General features: G+C 40.0%; 1 protein-coding gene across 3 annotated transcripts in view; it reads left to right on the forward strand.

Annotated features, from left to right (window-relative positions):
- The window catches only part of TM9SF2 (transmembrane 9 superfamily member 2), a 75810-nt gene that overhangs the window by 33132 nt on the left and 22534 nt on the right, over positions 1-20144 (forward strand). For all 3 annotated transcript variants that reach the window (XM_003914033.5, XM_021929738.2, XM_031655636.1), the window contains exons 5-9: positions 10478-10607; positions 11612-11736; positions 13307-13418; positions 14546-14625; positions 15394-15502. In XM_003914033.5, coding sequence (XP_003914082.3) covers positions 10478-10607; positions 11612-11736; positions 13307-13418; positions 14546-14625; positions 15394-15502 — 556 coding nt within the window. The remainder of the gene's footprint in view (positions 1-10477; positions 10608-11611; positions 11737-13306; positions 13419-14545; positions 14626-15393; positions 15503-20144) is intronic.

Genomic DNA, 20144 nt, shown 5'->3' on the forward strand with positions numbered 1-20144 from the left:
GAGCTCTGTGGCGTGATCTTGGCTCACTGCAACCTCTGTCTCCCGGGGTCAAGTGATTCTTGCACTTTAGCCTCCTGAGTAGCTGGGATTATAGGTATCTGCCACCACGCCTGGCTAATTTTTGTATTTTTAGTAGAGATAGAGTTTTACCAGTTGGCCAAGCTAGCCTCGAACTCCTGAACTTAAGAGATCCAACCCTCTCAGCCTCCCAAAGTGCTGGAATTATAGGTGTGAGCCACTGCACCCAGTCAAACATAGAATATTTTTAAAGACTTTCAAAATCCAACATTTGAAGTATAACCATTACTATTCTTCTGAGTAATTTTGCTGGGAAATGCCTATATTCTATGGGGTCATAGTTTACATATGTTTTGCCTCTTCCAGAAAGTGTAAGATGCTTTTAGTGGCAAGCGAGAGGGCTGTCTTCCCGCACTTCCTTTTGGACGTTTGTCCTGTCGGTATATTAGATCACATCGTTTGTTCACGCCAGTGAGGTTAGGAACCTGACCGGGTCCTGTGGCCTCACATTCCCTCCTACCCCTCAGTTTTCCTCCTTCTCCACCCCACCCAACCCCCGTACACATGGGACCCTGGGTCTTGTGCACAGCCATGAACTAGTCTGTGATGGAAAGGATTCGTTCTGACTGGCCAGACCTGGGTAACATCTACCTGAACCCCATAAGAATGAGTTCCCTGTAGGCTACTAGGGCTCTGTTGGAAGGAAGGAGACAGTGCTGTTAGAAACCTGCCTGTTATGCTTGTGTCAGCTTCTTTCTCATCTGACCCTCAGTGCAAACAGACACTTTAAAACCTCTTTTGTCTCCCCATTTCTTTGGTTTCTGGTAAATGAAGAGCTTTTTTCCCCTAAACTACCATAGGAATACTGCTTATTTGCTAGATCAATGCGTATCAATTGCATATCAACTTGGGATATGTTTACTTTTTCATAAGTAATTGAAATTTTCCTTGTTGTTTTTCTTTGTAATCTTCTAAATAATATTTAAACCTCAGTTCTTCTCCTATTAGCCCTGTCCACCTACATTTACTGCAATAGCTATCAGTTTGTTGACTGAAAGAATGACTCTTAAGCTATGTGGGTGATTTTTTAGCTCTTCTACCCTCTGTGCTTAGAATACTGTTTAGTGAGCCCAGCGCTGTGGCTCATGCCTATAATCCCAGCACTTTGGGAGGCCGAGGTGGGCAGATCACCTGAGGCCAGGAGTTCGAGACCAGCCTGGCGAACATGGTGAAACCCCATCTCTACTAAAAATACAAAAATTAGCCAGATGTGGTGGCAGGCTCCTGTAATCCCAGCTACTTGGGAGGCTGAGGCAGGAGAATCGCTTAAACCAAAGAATACTGTTTAGTCTTGCTGCTGAAGGTAATGGAAGCAGTTCTTCTTTAGTAGTCTCCTCACAGGAAAGTACTTAGAGATATTTTTGACTAATTTATGATGCAGTTAACAAAGATTTCATTATAATGCCAAGATGCTTAATAGCAAGAATAGATAAAATAGTGTACAAATTAAGAAAGCATTAGTAAAATTTACTGAACGATTTGTAATCAGTGTATCAATGGCAAACTTAAACTATTCTGCTTTAAAAAATTAACTTGGAAAAGTGCTGGTAAATAATGATTTTACAGTTGAATCAGAAAAGTTGATGATTTTAAGTGTAACACTTAAATCAGTTCAGTATACATTTGGAAAATGTTGATTCACATTGATTAATTTATTGAAACCATTATTTGAGTATATTATGTCCATGACCTATTTCAGAAAGATTTTACTGTATAACTTGATTTTAAGCATAGACAGTAGAGTTGACACATAAAATCATGTACCCATGGTAATGTATAGTATTCTATTATGGAGTTTGATTGTGAATGTAGCACATTTTATTTTATACTTTGCACTAAGACATGTTGGGGAGAGCATAATCATTTTCTAAATCATAAAGCAATATATGCCAATGAAAAAACACAAGCAGTACAAGAAAATATTAAGTAAAAGTAAGTCTTCTGTCACTCCCATTTTCATTTCTCTTCTACAGAACTAACACTATTATTTCTCATGTGTGTTTCTAATTTACTATGCATATGGAGGTATAGAAATGGGTGTGTCCTGTTTACAGTAATGCAACTACAATATTATTGTACACATTATTCTACAACTTCCTCATTTAAAAAAATATTATGGACTTTTTTGAGGTGAGGTAACCTTGTAAATCTATAACCTCCTCCGTCTTTTTCATAATTTCGCAATTCACTGCATGAATCAATCATAATTTCTCCCCCATGACATTGGAACCGTGCTCTAGTTTATTATTCTCACTATATAGAACAGTTAATAGTTTCTTATGTAAGTTCACGAATACTTTTTATTTTTTAAATTTTTGTTGTTGTTGAGACAGAATCTCGCTCTGTTGCCCAGGCTGGAGTGCAGTGGCACAATCTCGGCTCACTGCAACCTCAGCCTCCCGGGTTCAAGTGATTCTCCTGTCTCAGCGTCCTGAGTAGCTGGGACTACAGGCGTCTGCCACCACGCCTGGCTAAGTTTTGTATTTTTAGTAGAGATGGGGTTTCACTATGTTGGCCAGGCTGCTTTCGAACTCCTGACCTCTTGATCTACCCACCTTGGCCTCCCAAAGTGCTGGGATTACAGGAGCGAGCCGCCACTCCCGGCCATGCTTTTTAATTCTTATTTGGGGCTTTAGAACATATTTTGAAGATCTTTTTGGCTTACTCTGTCAGTAGCTGATAAGCTACTTCATGATTCTTGAAACTATTGCTTTGATACCAGCACCAGACACTTAAAACTTTCTTCAGCTGTGCTCTTTGTGGTTTGTGATTATACTTCTTGCCTGAGTCTCCAAATCTTGATGACATTTTATTTATAAAAGTATAATTAACTAGTTCAGAGTACATACCATTTTTTAGTATCATTGAACTACTGAACTATAGCTTATTGAATTATAAAGGGGTCTTGAAGATACTTTAGTGAGTTCCAATCCCAGATCCCACCAAGTTAGCAAAGGAGAATGATGTGCTGTTTTCAGAAATTCAGAATCCTATTGAATAGTATTAATGTACTCATGTTAAAACTACATAGAAATGCCAACTTGTGGGCTACCTTCTTTGGGTCCCCTCCCTTTGTATGGGAGCTCTGTTTTCACTCTTAAATCTTGCAACTGCCCTCTCTTCTGGTCCCTGTTTGTTATGACTCAAGCTGAGCTTTTGCTCACCGTCCACCACTGCTGTTTGCCGCCGTCGCAGACCTGCCGCTGACTTCCATCCCTCCGGATCCGGCAGGGTGTCTGCTGTGCTCCTGATTCAGCAAGGCGCCCATTGCAGCTCCCGATCGGGCTAAAGGCTTCTATTGTTCCTGCACGGCTAAGTGCCCGGGTTCGTCCTAATCGAGCTGAACACTAGTCACTGGGTTCCACGGTTCTCTTCTGTGACCCCCGGCTTCTAATAGAGCTATAACATTCACCACATGGCCCAAGATTCCATTCCTTGGAATCTGTGAGGCCAAGAACCCCAGGTCAGAGAACATGAGGGGTTTGCCACCATCTTGGAAGCGGCCCGCCACCATCTTGCGAGCTCTGGAAGCAAGAACCCTCTGCTAACATTTGGCGACCATGAAGGGACCTCCAAAGCGATGGGAAACCTTCTCCCCAAGGCAGAAATGCCCCTAAGATGTGTTCTGGAGAATTGGGACCAATTTGACCCTCAGACGCTAAGAAAGAAATGACTTATATTCTTCTGCAGTACCTCCTGGCCACGATATCCTCTTCAAGGGGGAGAAACCTGGCCTCCTGAGGGAAGTATAAATTATAACACCATCTTACAGCTAGACCTCTTCTGTAGAAAAGAAGGCAAATGGAGTGAAGTGCCATATGTACAAAGTTGCTTTTCACTAAGACAACTCGCAATTTTGTAAAAAGTGTGATTTATGTCTGGCAGGAAGCCCTCAGATTCTACCTCCCTACCCCAGCACCCTGCCCAACTCCTTCCCCAACTAATAAGGACCCCGCCTTCAACCCAGACGATCCAAAAGGAGATATAGACAATGAACCAGAGAGTGCAAATATTCCCCGATGATGCCCCCTCCAAGCAGTGGGAGGAGGAGAATTCGGCCCAGCCAGAGTGGATGTACCTTTTTCTCTCTCAGATTTAAAGCAAATTAAAATAGACCTAGGTAAATTCTCAGATAACCCTGATGGCTATATTGATGTTTTACAAGAGTTAGGACAATCCTTTGATCTGACATGGAGAGATATTATATTACTGCTAAATCAGACACTAACCCCAAATGAGAGAAGTGCTGCCATAACTGCAGCCTGAGAGTTTGGCGATCTCTGGTATCTCAGAGATAGAATGACAACAGAGGAAAGAGAATAAATTCACCACAGGCCAGCAGGCAGTTCCCAGTGTAGACCCTCACTGGGACACAGAATCAGAACATGGAGATTGGTGCCGCAGACATTTGCTAACTTGTGTGCTAGAAGGACTAAGGAAAACTGTGAAGAAGCCTTTAAATTATTCAGTGATGTCCACTATAACACAGGGAAGGGAAGAAAATCCTACCGCCTTTCTGGAGAGATTAAGGGTGGCTTTGAGAAAGCATACCTCTCTGTCACCTGACTCTGTTGAAGGTCAACTAATCTTAAAGGATAGGTTTATCACTCAGTCAGCTGCAGACATTAGAAAAAAAACTTCAAGTCCACCTTAGGCCCAGAGCAAAACTTAGAAACCCTACTGAACTTGGCAACCTCGGTTTTTTATAATAGAGATCAGGAGGAGCAGACGGAACGGGACAAAGGAGATAAGAAAAAGGCCACCACTTTAGCCATGGCCCTCAGGCAAGCAGACTTTGGAGGCTCCGGAACAGGGAAACGCTGGGCAAATCGAATGCCTAATAGCAGTGAGGTCTACAAGGACACTTTAAAAAACATTGTCCAAATAGAAATAAGCTGCCACCTCGTCCATGCCCCTTATGTCAAGGAAATCACTGCAAGGCCCACTGCCCCAGGGGACGAACATCCTCTGAGTCAGAAGCCACTGACCAGCAGGACTGAAGGTGCCCAGGGCAAGCACCAGCCCATGCCATCACCCTCACAGAGCCCCAGGTATGCTTGACCATTGAGGGCCAGGAGGTTAACTGTCTCCTGGACACTGGTGCGGCCTTCTTAGTCTTACTCTCCTGTCCTGGACTACTGTCCTCCAGATCTGTCACTATCTGAGGGGTCCTAGGACAGCCAGTCGCTAGATGCTTCTCCCAGCCACTAAGTTGTGACTGGGGAACTTTAACTCTTTTCACATGCTTTTCTAATTATGCCTGAAAGCCCCACTCCCTTCTTAGGGAGAGACATTCTAGCAAAAACAGGGGCCATTATACACCTGAAAATAGGAAAAGGAACACCCGTTTGTTGTCCCCTGCTTGAGGAAGGAATTGATTCTGAAGTCTGGGCAACAGAAGGACAATATGGACCAGCAAAGAATGCCCGTCCTGTTCAAATTAAACTAAAGGATTCCGCCTCCTTTCCCTACCGAAGGCAGTACTCCCTTAGACCCAAGGCCCAACAAGTACTCCAAAAAAATTGTTAAGGACCTAAAAGCCCAAGGCCTAGTAAAACCATTCAGTAACCCCTGCAATACTCCAATTTTAGGAGTACAGAAACCCAACAGACAGTGGAGTTTAGTGCAGGATCTCAGGATTATCAATGAGGCCCTTGTCCCTCTATACCCAGCTGTACCTAACCATTATACTCTGCTTTCGCGAATACCAGAGGAAGCAGAGTGGCTTACAGTCCTGGACCTTAAGGATGCCTTTTTCTGCATTCCTGTACATCTTGACTCTCAATTCTTGTTTGCCTTTGAAAATCCTTTGAACCCAACGTTTCAACTCACCTGGACTGTCTTACCCCAAGGGTTCAGGGATAGCCCCCATCTATTTGGCCAGGCATTAGCCCAAGACTTGAGCCAGTTCTCACACCTGGACACTCTTGTCCTTTGGTACGTGGATGATTTACTTTTAGCAGCCCATTCAGAAACTTTGTGCCATCAAGCCACCCAAGCGCTCTTAAATGTCCTCGCCACCTGTGGCTACAAGGTTTCCAAACCAGAGGCTCAGCTCTGGTCACAGCAGGTTAAATACTTAGGGCTAAAATTATCCAAAGGCACCAGGGCCCTCAGTGAGGAATGTATCCAGGCCATACTGACTTACCCTAATCCCAAAACCCTAAAAGAACTAAGAGGGCTCCTTGGCATAACAGGCTTCTGCTGAATATGGATTCCCAGGTACGGCAAAATAGCCAGGCCATTATATATACACTAATTAAGGAAACTCAGAAAGCCAATACCCATTTAGTAAGATGGACACCTGAAGCAGAAGCGGCTTTCCAGGCCCTAAAGAAGGCCCTAACCCAAGCCCCAGTGTTAAACTTGCCAGCGGGGCAAGACTTTTCTTTATATGCCACAGAAAAAACAGGAATAGCTCTAGGAGTCCTTACACAGATCTGAGGGATGAGCTTGCAACCCGTGGCCCACCTAAGTAAGGAAATTGATGTAGTGGCAAAAGGTTGGCCTCATTGTTTACGGGTAGTGGCGGCAGTAGTGGTCTTAGTATCTGAAGCAGTTAAAATAATACAAGGAAGGGATCTTACTGTGTGGACAGCTCATGATGTGAACAGCATTCTTACTGCTAAAGGAGACTTGTGGCTGTCAGACAACCGTTTACTTAAATATCAGGCTCTATTACTTGAAGGGCCAGTGCTGCGACTGCGCACTTGTGCAACTCTTAACCCAGTCACATTTCTTCCAGACAATGAAGAAAAGATAGAACATAACTGTCAACAAGTAATTGCTCAAACCTATGCTACTCGAGGGGACCTTCTAGAGGTTCCCTTGACTGATCCCAACCTCAGCTTGTATATTGATGGAAGTTCCTTTGTAGAAAAAGGACTTCAGAAAACAGGGTATGCAGTGGTCAGTGATAATGGAATACTTGAAAGTAATCCCCTCACTCCAGGAACTAGCGCTCAGCTGGCAGAACTAATAGCTCTCACTTGGGTGCTAGAAATAGGAGAAGGAAAAGGGGTAAATATATGTACAGACTCTAAGTATGCTTGCCCAGTCTTCCATGTCCATGCAGCAATATGGAAAGAAAGGGAATTCCTAACTTCCGAGGGAACACCTATCAAACATCAGGAAGCCGTTAGGAGATTATTGACTGTACAGAAACCTAAAGAGGTGGCAGTCTCACACTGCCAGGGTCATCAGAAAGGAAAGGAAGGGGAAATAGAAGGGAACTGCCAGGCAGATTTTGAAGCAGAAAGAACCACAAGACAGGACCCTCCATTAGTAATGCTTATAGAAAGACCCCTAATATGGGGTAATCCCCTCTGAGAAGCCAAGTCCCCATACTGAGCAGAAGAAATAGAATGGGGAACCTCATGAGGACGTAGTTTCCTCCGCTGAGGATGGCTAGCCACCAAAGAAGGAAAAATACTTTTGCCTGCAGCTAACCAAAGGAAATTACTTAAAACCCTTCACCAAACCTTTCACTTAGGCATTTATAGCACCCATCAGATGATCAAATTATTATTTACTGGATGAGGGCTTTTCAAAACTATCAAGCAGATAGTCAGGGCCTGTGAATTGTGCCAAAGAAATAATCCCCTGCACTGCAGGCCATACATTTCAATCCCTGTATCTTTAACCTCCTTGTTAAGTTGGTCTCTTCCAGAATCGAAGTGTTAAAACTACAAATGGTGCTTCAAAGGGAGCCCCAGATGTAGTCTGTGACTAAGATCTACCACAGACCCCTGGACCGGCCTGCTAGCCCATGCTCTGATGTTAATGACATCGGAGGCACCCCTCCTGAGGAAATCTCAACTGCACAACCGCTACTACGCCCCAGTTCAGCAGGAAGCAGTTAGAGCGGTCGTCGGCCAACCTCCCCAACAGCATTTGGGTTTTCCTGTTAAGAGGGACTGAGAGACAGACTAGCTGGATTTCCTAGGCCAACTAAGAATCCCTAAGCCTAGCTGGGAAGGTGACCGTATCCACCTTTAAACATGGGACTTGCAACTTAGCTCACACCCGACCAATCAGGTAGTAAAGAGAGCTCACTAAAATGCTAATTAGGCAAAAACAGGAGGTAAAGAAATAGCCAATCATCTATCGCCTGAGAGCACAGTGGGAGGGACAACGATCGGGATATAAACCCAGGTATTCGAGCCAGCAACGGCTACCCTCTTTGGGTCCCCTCCCTTTGTATGGGAGCTTCTGTCTTCACTCTTAAATCTTGCAACAAAAAAAAAAAAAAAAAAGAAATGCCAACTTGTTAAATGCCAAGTTTCTTTGCTTTAGGCTGTAATTTTCTGAGTGCATTGTGACAATATGGGTTATTCTGATTAGTAACTTTCGGAATTAATTTATTGGAAAAACAAGTTATTACTAAATGAAGTTTGATTGGTAGAACTGTTTCAGATGGGGTCCTTGGAGGGCAGACTTGGAAGTAAAGGAAAGGAGTTCTTCATAATAAAAAGTTGGGAGTCATTCAGCCTTTATCCTTGCGAGTCTTCTTCCCATTATTCAGTCTGTCAGATAGGAAATAAGAGTTTTAATTTTTTTGATATTAGAAATTTAAATAAATACTATTCATTAACTTAGGAAGACAGTAATTGAAAATCATATTCTTTGGCCGGGCGTGGTGGCTCACACCTGTAATTCCAGCACTTTGGGAGACCAGGGTAGGAGGACCATTGAGCCCAGGAGTTCGAGACCAACCCTGGCAACATAGTAAAACCCCAGCTCTACAAAAAAATTTTAAAAATTAGCCAGGTATGATGGCATGCACCTGTAGTCCCAGCTACTCGGGAGGCAGAGATGGGAGGATCACTTGAGCCTGGGAAGTTGAGGCTGCAGAGAGCCATGATCATGCTACTGCACTCCAGCCTGGGTGACAGAGCAAGACCCTGTCTCAGGGGAAAAAAAAAGATATTCTTTAAGTTTTCTTAAATTTATTTCAAAGGAATTTTTTTTTTTTTTAATGCTTCCTATTACCAGAAAAAGCTATTATGTCAAGGTATTATATAAATGATATATTTAGGATGTTGGCTTTTATAAAACCTAAATTGCCCCTTAATTTCTCATTTTGTAACTAGCACTGTAATTTTTATGTAGTACTTTCCCTCCGATATGGTAGCATGAAGATACTGTATATTGCTAGTATATATTCATTAATTGAACTTCATCTCTATCTAAAAAATTAAAGCAATTAACCGATTCTTTAAGCTTCCAGAAAGTCTGAATTATTTATTTTATATAACGATGCATTTATACTTCTAATATTTTATAGTCTTTTCATTGGAACTACTAGCCTGCTGATTATAATAATAAGCAGTTTAATAGCATAGGTGATTCTAAAATTTTGTAAACTGGGTACTATTAAATCGCATTTAAAGGTGACGAGACATGTTTTATTAGGTCATTAAGGTACACCTTGGGTGAATATAGAATCATAATTTTACTTCCTAAGGCACACATTAATTAACAAATAAAACACGCCCTGGAGTGTCGTCTTATGACTGTAATATAGCTGCTATATTTTGAGTAGTTTTTTTATTTGTATCCCGCAGTGTACTCTGGGCACAGGGGGCCACATGCTCGGACTATAATGTAGTTATACGGTGCTACAGAACTTTATTTTCCACTTTTATCATTTAAGTCCTTTTTCACTATAGAACTTGAAAGATTGGGTTCGCTAGCTTTGTAGCAGTATTTCTTTTGAAATAACTTGGATTTATAGTTTTCACAGAATTTTTTTGTATAACTTTCACTTTTCTTCCTGGCCCTTTAGTTTAATATTTTCCTGTATCTTGCAATTGTATTCCTTTTTTATTGAATTACCTGAGTAATAAGAGGCATTTCCTTCTTTACTGTTTAATAAACTGTTCCTGAGAAACTAGATATATTGCTTTGTGTACCTATTTAGAGCTGTGAGTGTTCTGCTAAAGGTAAATTACAGTGAAGTGTCTAAATAGTACTGTTAAATTAGCAATTACAATAAATTAGTTTATAAAACTCTTTCCTACGTACCATTATCCTTTCAAAAAAGCTATAAAGGTTGGTTTTTTTGTTTGTTTGTTTTTTGTTTTTTTCCGGCTAGTCAGATGAAGCCGTGCGAGTAGAGAAGGAGCAAAGAAATCTATACTTGGTTGTGATCAGTTAGTTGTAAACACCACTGCACTCTGACCAGCCTGTAGTTTTTTCCATCACTGCAGTGTATCAGATACTGGCATATTGTTATTGCTTATGAAATAGCACATTTCATTAACATTCTGTGTGGTTTTTGGAATCTTAAGGCATTTACACATTTAAATTTTACAAAGTGATGACGCTGATTTGGGCAGTAATTCTTAGTCATGTTTGGTGGGTTCTTTTCTAACTTAACTCTTCTTTCCGTGTGTAGGATTGTGGATAATATGCCTGTAACATGGTGTTACGATGTTGAAGATGGTCAGAGGTTCTGTAATCCTGGATTTCCTATTGGCTGTTACATTACAGATAAAGGCCATGCAAAAGATGCCTGTGTTATTAATGTAAGTTCATGATAAACTCTGCTGCTTTTTAAAACATGGCTTTTGACAGAATTCAGTCTTTACCTGGACAAAAATTGTTATATTCGTTTAATGAGTACAGTTCAGATGTTCTGAAGTACAACTACTTCAATCTTAAACTTACAGCAGATTAATAATGTGTAAGTTGAGCCTTAGAATTGGAATAATTCAGATTCAGGTCAGCGTTTACTGAGAGTGTCTGTTGTATGTTAAGCGCTATGGTAAGGTCTAGAACTTTGTTCTAACTCTCATAAATCTTATATATTACAAAATGTACATAGTAGAGGGTCAAAAAAGACTTCATTATAAGTTAACTAAATTTGTATTGCAGAAGTCAGATATTATACCCTTTTTAAGACCTATCTGTCTTTGAGGCCATTCTTTTATATTTAAAAATAGATTAATCAAATAGAGACGTTACTATAGAAGGTAATTAGAACTAGATGGGGACATATGTTAAAATAAATTTTGTGTAATCAGATCAACCTGATTTAAATCTCTTAATGGATCAGATCCAGTGGAAGTTAGCATGAGCTTAATCATGAAACTGATTTTATCAGTTAGGGCTTTTGTGTTGTGCGCTCACAAAAGACCAGAGATACTTGAGTAATTTAGGTTATGAGTTTAGTCCAAACTTACAAGCTTCCAGGCAGGAAAAGTGTTTAAATGTATAAGCTTTAGTGTGCTCGGAATATTTTAAATTTTATTTTGTTTCATTTTAAATGAAAGGCTAGAAAATACTAGATTAGTGTTCTTTTGAATTGGTACTTACTAAATTTTCTGTTAAAAAAAACTGTAAGAAGCAGATACCTTCCCCAATTAATTTTTGGCTTAAAAAGAGTTTAAGTATAAAATTGAAACATGTTAATATGAAAGGATTAAAATTCCATTCAAACTTAAATTTTCTTGTTGTAGCCCATTTTAAAGTTTTATGTTTTGACTCTTATGTAGTTTTCTACCTTTAACTTTTAAGTTCTCTTCCGCAGTCAGAATTCCATGAAAGAGATACATTTTACGTCTTCAACCATGTTGACATCAAAATATACTATCATGTTGTTGAAACTGGGTCCATGGGAGCAAGATTAGTGGCTGCTAAACTTGAACCAAAAAGGTAATTATATTAATGATAAAAAGTAAACAAATATAAGTGAAATTTAGACCCAAAGTATAAGTATTTGGGGCCCAATTACTCCTAAATATTCTGGCATTTCAGGATTGATTTGGCATGATTTGTTACTGAGTTATGGGTTGTCCAGAGAAACCGTACCAATAGTTCTTTTCCTGTCATGACAAGCAGTCAAGCCAAGGTGCCTTTGTGTTTTGTTTTCAATCAGGAGGTTTTGACAGCTTTTCCACGTGTCAATGGGGAAGGAGAAGTTGAGTGGTTGGGACAGTGTTCCCCTTCATAGTGGAAAGAACACTGCCTCAGATATCTGCAGCTTTCCTCTGGTCAGAGGCCCAAATGAGTGGACACGTACTGTGATTTCTCAAGCCCCTATTCAGTGTTAGATGCCAGTATGAAATACTAGCCATTGAAAGACAGCTCTTCAACTTGTTTGTTATTTTTTATCAGAAACGTACATATCAGTTATTTATGAGATTTTTTTTTAAGTATTTCATTTTTTTCATTACTTTTTCTGCCATTGAATTAACCTTTTTCTTATGCACTGGTGGTAAAGAAATACATGCCATAATAAGATGGCAGTTAAACTCCGTCAGTATATATTTTTTTAATAAGATTATTTAGCCAGGCACAGTGGCTCACACCTGTAATCTCAACACTTTGGGGAAGCCAAAGCAGGAGGATCACTTGAAGCCAGGAGTTTAAGACCAGGCTAGGCAACACAGTGAGACCGTGTCTCTACCGAAAATAAATTAGCTGGGCATGGTGGCCTGTGCATGTAGGAGGCTGAAGTGGGAGGATCACTTGAGCCCAGGAGTTCAAGACCAGCCTGGGCAACATAGTGAGACCCTGTCTCTACAGAAAATTAAAAAATTAGCTGGGCACTGTGGCTCATGCCTGTAGGAGGCTGAAGTAGGAGGATCACTTGAACCCAGGAGTTTAAAGCTGCAATGAGCCAAGATCACACCACTGCACACCAGCCTGGGAAACAGAGCAGCAAGACCTTGTCTCAAAAAAAAAAAAAAAAAAAGGCCAGGCATGGTGGCTCATGCTGTAATCCCAGCACTTTGAGAGGCTAAGGCAGGAGGATTGCTTGAGCCCAGGAGTTCAAGACCAGCCTGGGCAACATAGCAAGACCTTGTCTCTACAAAAAATGAAAAATTAGCTGGGCATGGGGTGTGGTGGCACACACCTGTAGTCCCATCTACTTGGGAGACTGAGGTGGGAGGATCCCTTGAGCCCAGGAGTTTGAGGCTGCATTGAACTGTGATGGCACCACCGCACTCAGGCCTGGGTAAGAGAGCAAGACCCTGTCCCCCGCAAAAAGATTTAAAAAGATTATTTAAATGCTCTTCAAGTATAGTGTTTTCAAAAGTATGTTTATAATTTTGTACACATATTTATATGAAGTAGATATTTATGCTATTAAATATGACATGAATAATTTCACCTTTGTCAGCAGCATTTTAAAATACGTACAAAATCTCTAACCTTTCTTTACCTTATTTAAAAAAAATTGTACTTTATCAGCATCTTGCCAAAATGTTTCTTCCCACAGCTTCAAACATACCCATATAGATAAACCAGACTGCTCAGGGCCCCCCATGGACATAAGTAACAAGGCTTCTGGGGAGATAAAAATTGCCTATACTTACTCTGTTAGCTTCAAGGTAAGTCTGTTGTTATCTTTAGTATAATTCTGAAACTGATTTTAAATTTGTACTACTTAAACTAATTAAAATGTTACTGTTTATGCTTGTCAAATAACGAAGCTATGAATGAGCTGATTTTTAGGATAGTTTGTCAGTGTACCAAGCAACATAATCACTCTTGAAACGAAGTCTTAGTTTAAATGAGAATATAGAGGAAGTTGGAGACTTGAGCCTGATTTAGTGTTAAGCATAAGAGATACATATAAGACAAAAGTCAAAAACAGGCATGGAGGACGGGATGGAAATGCCAGAGATATATTCAGAAACCATTTGGGAAATCAACACCATACTTTAAAGGATTTAAATATGAACTTTAAATGGAGAGCTTCCGATTGGTAGATCGTCTTAGAAAATTGAAGGGAATGTTTTCATTAACGAAGTTTCTTAAAATGTAAATTCGTTTTTATGAGAATCTTAGTATTCTACTTCTATTTTTTCACCATTTTTAAAATCAGGATTTAAGTATGAACTTTAAATGAAGAGTTTCCAATTGGGAAATTGTCTTAGAAAATTGAAGGGAGTATTTTTATTAACGAAGTTTCTTAAAATGCAGGTTTACTTAGGCAGTGTTCCACCTCTATTTTTTAAAACTTTTGGCAATCCAATATAGTTGTGATGTTTAATATCCCCGTATAATGTTTCATTTTGCAAACCTGGCACAGTAAACAGTATACATTTCTAGATACTAAGAGCTCAGTGTGCCTGGGAAGGCTGGTCTAGTTAGCTTCCCCTGGCATAAAGAAAGAATAATTATTCCTTTCCATTCCATTATTATCTTTAAAAAAATACATATAGCTCTAAATGTAGGCATCTAAACATCTAGTTATAATTTAAAGCAATACTTTTAGTGGGTATTACTAGGAATTCTTTTTTTTTTTTTTTTTTTGGCTGCATAATCTTACTCTCATTTCCCTAGACTTTAGTAAATCTGAAACCCTCTGAATCTCAGGACTAACCAAAGTTATGATAATTTAGAAATTGCAGTTGTTGACTCAATGGAAGGGCAAGCTTTGAATGGGATTTTTTTTGTTTTTAATGTGTTGTCAGCAGATGTTTACTTAAAGAGATTTTTTAATCTCCTCTAGGAAGATGATAAGATCAGATGGGCATCTAGATGGGACTATATTCTGGAGTCTATGCCTCATACCCACATTCAGTGGTTTAGGTAAGAGTACAGAGTTAGCCTGCTTTTGCTTTCTACTTTTCTACCCTCTGTCCCTTTGAACATCTCATTTACTCTCAAATCCTCTCTACTTTATTCAAAAGTCTGGCCTTGGGTTCAAATCCTGGCTCTCAGCCACTGATTGTGAGTCACGGCAGGTCCCTTAATTTCTCAGCGTATGTTTCTTTATCTAGAAATACCCACCTCATGGGATTGTTGTGAGGATTAAAGGACATAATGGGACAGAGCATTTGAGGACATTGCCTGGCACATTAAGAGTGTTCAGAAACAGAAGCTGCTGCTGTTGCTATGACTTTATTATTATCCCCTTCAAACATGATTCAAAACTTTTATCTAGAAAGCTGTTCATGTTGCCATAACCCTCCTTTTCCTATTGCTGTCTGATCTTTTTGACACTCACTAATTTACTGAGTAAAGTTGTTCTTCAGTAAATTTCTTAAGGGCACAAACCAGTCCTTTGTTATGGCAGTGATTTGGGCACAGTAGTTATTTCATAATATTGACCATGTACCAAAAAATTCTAGTTCAAAAGAGACTATGAAGTGGTATTATGATAAGTATATAATGTTATTTATCTACTAGAGGGAAACATGAAAGAACACAGTTCATTGAATTTGTTGGATTTTAGGTAGCTTTCGTTTTGATTTTGATTAAGACTACTTTAATGTTACTCAGTAGACAGTTTTTAAAAGAGTTTTACTGTTCCTAAGATTAAGCTACAGATTACTCATAATGTGCTTATTTCTACAGCATTATGAATTCCCTGGTCATTGTCCTCTTCTTATCTGGAATGGTAGCTATGATTATGTTACGGACACTGCACAAAGATATTGCCAGATATAATCAGATGGACTCTACGGTAAGTGGAAACATTTTAGTCTTTAGTGTGCCCACAACACTGTTTATTGTTATTTTGCGAGAAGGTAAAATAATAGCTTTAGAATCTGCTTTTAAAACATTCTTCTATTAAAAAAAAAAAAAAAACCAAACAAAAAAGAAATTCTTCTCAAAAGTTATCTTGAATTCACATTTTCAAATAAGAAAGCGATACTTAACAATTAATATTCTTGGCCGGGCGCAGTGGCTCACGCCTGTAATCCCAGCACTTTGGGAGGCTGAAGTGGGCAGATCACCTGAGGTCAGGAGTTCAAGACCAGCCTGGCCAACATGGCAAAACCCCATCTCTACTAAAAACACAAAAATTAGCCAGGTATGATGGCGGGTACCTGTAGTCCCAACTACTCGGGAGGCTGAGGCAGGAGAATTGCTTGAACCCTGGAGGCGGAGGCTGCAGTGAGCCGAGATCGTACTCCAGCCTGGGTGACAGGGCGAGACTCTGTCTCAAAAAAAAAAAAGAATTGATCCTCTAGAAATGGAGTCAGCACAGCCTTGGGAGCTGACCTGCTCACAGCCTCCTCTGTGGGAATGGACTGGTGCAGCGGGGGGTGTAGGTGCAGTTACAACTCTGTAAGGTTTCTCTATCCCTCACACATACCCATTTGTGAAACCACAAAGTTGAATGGAATAACTCCTAAGCAACTTTTATTTGTGTGGTTGTTTAATTTTTTAAAGTTAATTTTAACAGATTTGTATCATTTCAACTTTTTGGTATATTCAAAATAATTGCATGTCCCAGCCTCTTTAATCTCAAACTTTTTAAGTTGCACAATGTTACACATTTTCTACTCTTCATTTCATGGCAGCATAATAAAAGAATTTTCACAAGAATCACAGTAATTTGGAATGAATGCAAAAAACTCAGGTTTTTATGTATTCTCTTCCCCTAGCTTCTTCAGCCTCCTCTCCCCCAACCTCTCTGACCTATTCTGATTGGGGAAAATATATATGAATATTTATAAGCTTTTTAACATTTGTACTCTACAGTCTCTTTCCTATGATTTTTATTGATTTTATGTCTTATTAAATATTAAAGTGATTTAAAAATACTCTGCTCATAATTGGCTGTTCCAAATAATTGCTGTTAGTGGAGTTTTGTCTTAATTTGCACAGCGTCGCCATGTGGAACCGGGCTGCTGGTGACCCTGCTTCCACTCCTGTCCTACTTCCCATCTCTTAGCACAGCAGTCAGAGTAAAACTGCTCAAACGGAAATCAGATCATTTCACTCCTGAGCACAGCCCTCCAGGGACTTCTCTTCACGCAGAGCAAGAGTCAGAGGCTTTACAGTGGCCTGTAAGGCCCCACATTACCTCAGCACTCTGCTGCACCTGTGCCAGCTATCTTGCTGTTCCTCAGACTGGGCAGACACAGGTTCCCGCCTCAGAGCCTTCACGCTCACTGTTCTATCTGCTAAGAATGTCTGTCCCTCATTTACATGGCTAATTCCCTTACCTGCCTCCGATCTTTACAAAATGTGATCTTCCCATTGAGCCCCTCCCAGCCATCGCGTTTAAGTTACACCCTGTCCTGCACACACGCATACATCCTGTTTTTCTGTATAGCGCTTATTGCCGTCTAATGTACAGTGTACTTTCCTGACTTATTTTGTTTATTGTCTGCCTTCCTAATGAGATCATGTACTCCTGAGAGTAGGAATTTTTCTGTTACACTCACTGTGGTATCTGATGTTTTGAACAGAGCCAAGCTTATAGTTGGTGCTCAATGAATATTTCTTGAATGAATGAATGAATGAGTCACTTCTTGATGTACGACTTACTGATGCATTGCTGGGTTCATGATAGGGAACAGGTATTCAAGGACTCCTCCTGCTCCAACCCACTGCCCAAAACCAGGAGCCAAGGCCAGAGCAGGAAACATTGCATGCCTGAGAGGTGCACTGACCCTGTGGGTCAGGGTTGTTTTCGAGTCTTTAACCGTTTGGAAGGCTGTCTGGTGGGTCATTTGCAAGGAGCTGAACCTCAGGCTCCTGGATTAAGCCTGGATTCTGAAAGGGGGGCCAATTGGTTCTAGGTTAGTGAGAGCCTCTGATTCTGGGCAGAATCAAGTAGAAAATCTCTGGAAAAAAAAAGTGTCCCACATTTAGATTCACAGGATTCTTCTAATTTAAGGTCAATAAAATATGAGCTACTAGTTGGAAATTCACAAAATTTACAGTAAAGGACAGATTTAGACCTCTAGAGATTCCAGATACTGGAACTCTTCATTGCAAATAAAATATATGAAAAAGTAACAGCTCAAAATTTCTCAGAATAAGAAAAGTAAAAATCGGAAACACAGTGTATCCTAAGCAAATAAATAAAAAGAAATCCACATCTAGATCAATTGTGACAAAACTACAGAACCTTAGAGAAAGGAGAATATCTTAGAGTCAGTTCAAGGGAAAAAAGACTCAGCATCTACAGAGGAAAAAACAGTTAGATTGATGATGGAAACTCCAAGACTAAATATCATTAAATTGGCGAGAGTAATTACCTATTTACATAGAATTGTATACACAGAGAAGTCATCTTTCAAAAATGAAGATGAGGCCAAGGTGAGTGAATCACTTGAGCACAGGAGTTCAAGACCAGCCTGGGCAACATAGGGAGACCCCATCTCTACAAAAACAAATTAAAAAATTAAAAATTCACTGGGCATGGTGGCTCACGCCTGTGGTTCTAACTATTTGTGAGACTAAGATGGAAGGATCACTTGGGCTCAGGAGGTCAAGGATACAGTGAGCTGTGATCGCACCACTACACTCCAGCTTGGGCAACAGAGACCCTGTCTCAAAAAAAAAAAAAAAAAGAAGAAGAATGAAGGTGAGGTGTTTATCTTTTACAGATGAACAGAAACAGTTGACAATAAGCTGACCTTCATGGAAAGAATTTATAGAAAGCTTGAGCAAATAATAAATAAATGAAGTGAATCCTAAAGGGAGATTTAGAAGGATTGGTGAAAAAGAAATTCCAAGTAAACATTTTCTGTGTATAATGAGTCTAAATGTAGAGGTTAACAAATATATATCAACAGGAGAAAAACAGATGCTTTACTGAATGGTATTGGGGATAAAGTGGGTGGATACCTGGGGGAAAAAAGGTAAATTCTAACTTTATTAACTAAAATAATGATTTACATGAAAATGAATCTATAAAACACTAGAAGAACATATAGAAAGTTATGTTTAAATCTTAGAGAACGGTAGGATTTTATCCCGGCCCGCGGGATCGTCGAAGCAGGCCCTGGAGGAGGGAGTGGGAATTTGGGGAACAAGAGACACGAGAAATGGAGACAAGACAGTGCTCTGATCAAGTCTCGTTTAATGGCGGTAATGCAACGCCTTATATACACTTGGAGGGGAAGGGGTTGGGCCAGAGGCGGAGATGATCTCATCGCGGAGGGTGTGGCTAGGTAGGTATTGGTTTCTCTGGTCGGACCTCATGTTGCGCCTGTGCTGTCAGTTGGTAATTTTCCCGGGCGCAGGATGGTGCCTGCGCTACAAAGTAACAATTTTCGCAGGGCGGGGGGGAAAAACAGGTGAAGAAAAAACAGGAAGAGCGCCATCTTTTATGAGGTATTGATACAAAAGAGAAACAACAAATCTAGGGAGGAGGTAGAAGGTGGAAAGGAATAGAGCTCGGGCGTTTAATCATTAATTATTATTTGCTATGGCCGGGGCGCGCAGCTCCAGACAGGATTTTATGAGTATCACAGAGAGACAAAAGCCATAAAAGAAGTTATTGCTCTGTGATTATTGTTTGTTCACCTGGTACGTTGGCAGAAATTTAAATGTTTGATGTAAGTCTGTGTTGGGGGACTGAGGACATGAGCACTTTGATACATAATGTATGAGGATGTAAAGAGATATAACCTTTGGAGAACAATTTGACAGTACCTGTCTTAGTTTATAATATAAATTGACCCAACAATTTCATTTCTAGAAATTAATGAATGCAGAAGATTTAATTTTTTTAACAATAAGCATGTGATTTTTTATAAATAGCAGAAGAATATAAACAACCCAAATACCTGTCAGTAGGGGACTAATTTTAGAAATTATAGAACATCCATATAGTAGAATACTATATAATTACTAAAAAGAATGAGGTAACCATATATACAAAGAGGAGACGCACCTTCATGATGTTGTTAGACTAAAAAAGCAAGATAGGAAAAATGTGTATAATACGCAACCACTTTTGTAAAAAAAAAATCTATTCATACATTTGTTTATATATGGGTAGAATATCTCTGCAAGAATAACAAGAACCTAATCTCATTGGTTTGCGGCAGAACAGGGGGCCTTGCTCCCTGGGGGAAACTTAGTTTTCAGTTACACCTTTTGATATTTTTACTGCCTACTTAATAAAAAGTGATCAGAAAATGGCCCCTCTTAATACTACCCCGCCTAAAAGAAGAGATGCAAGTACTTCTCCTCCCCTACTTTTTAAATAGACATTCTCAAAAGTAAGGAGATTAGTGTACCCACACCCTAGTGCAACACTTAATCAACTCAGGTTCAATCTTGTTTCCATCTATGGAATTCCACTTATGCCCACCAGGTTTTTTGAAGCCAATCCCAGATATAGTTTTAATTCACTT

The sequence above is a fragment of the Papio anubis genome, chromosome 15 (genome assembly GCF_008728515.1).
Source record: "Papio anubis isolate 15944 chromosome 15, Panubis1.0, whole genome shotgun sequence".
Classification (NCBI taxonomy): domain Eukaryota; kingdom Metazoa; phylum Chordata; class Mammalia; order Primates; family Cercopithecidae; genus Papio; species Papio anubis.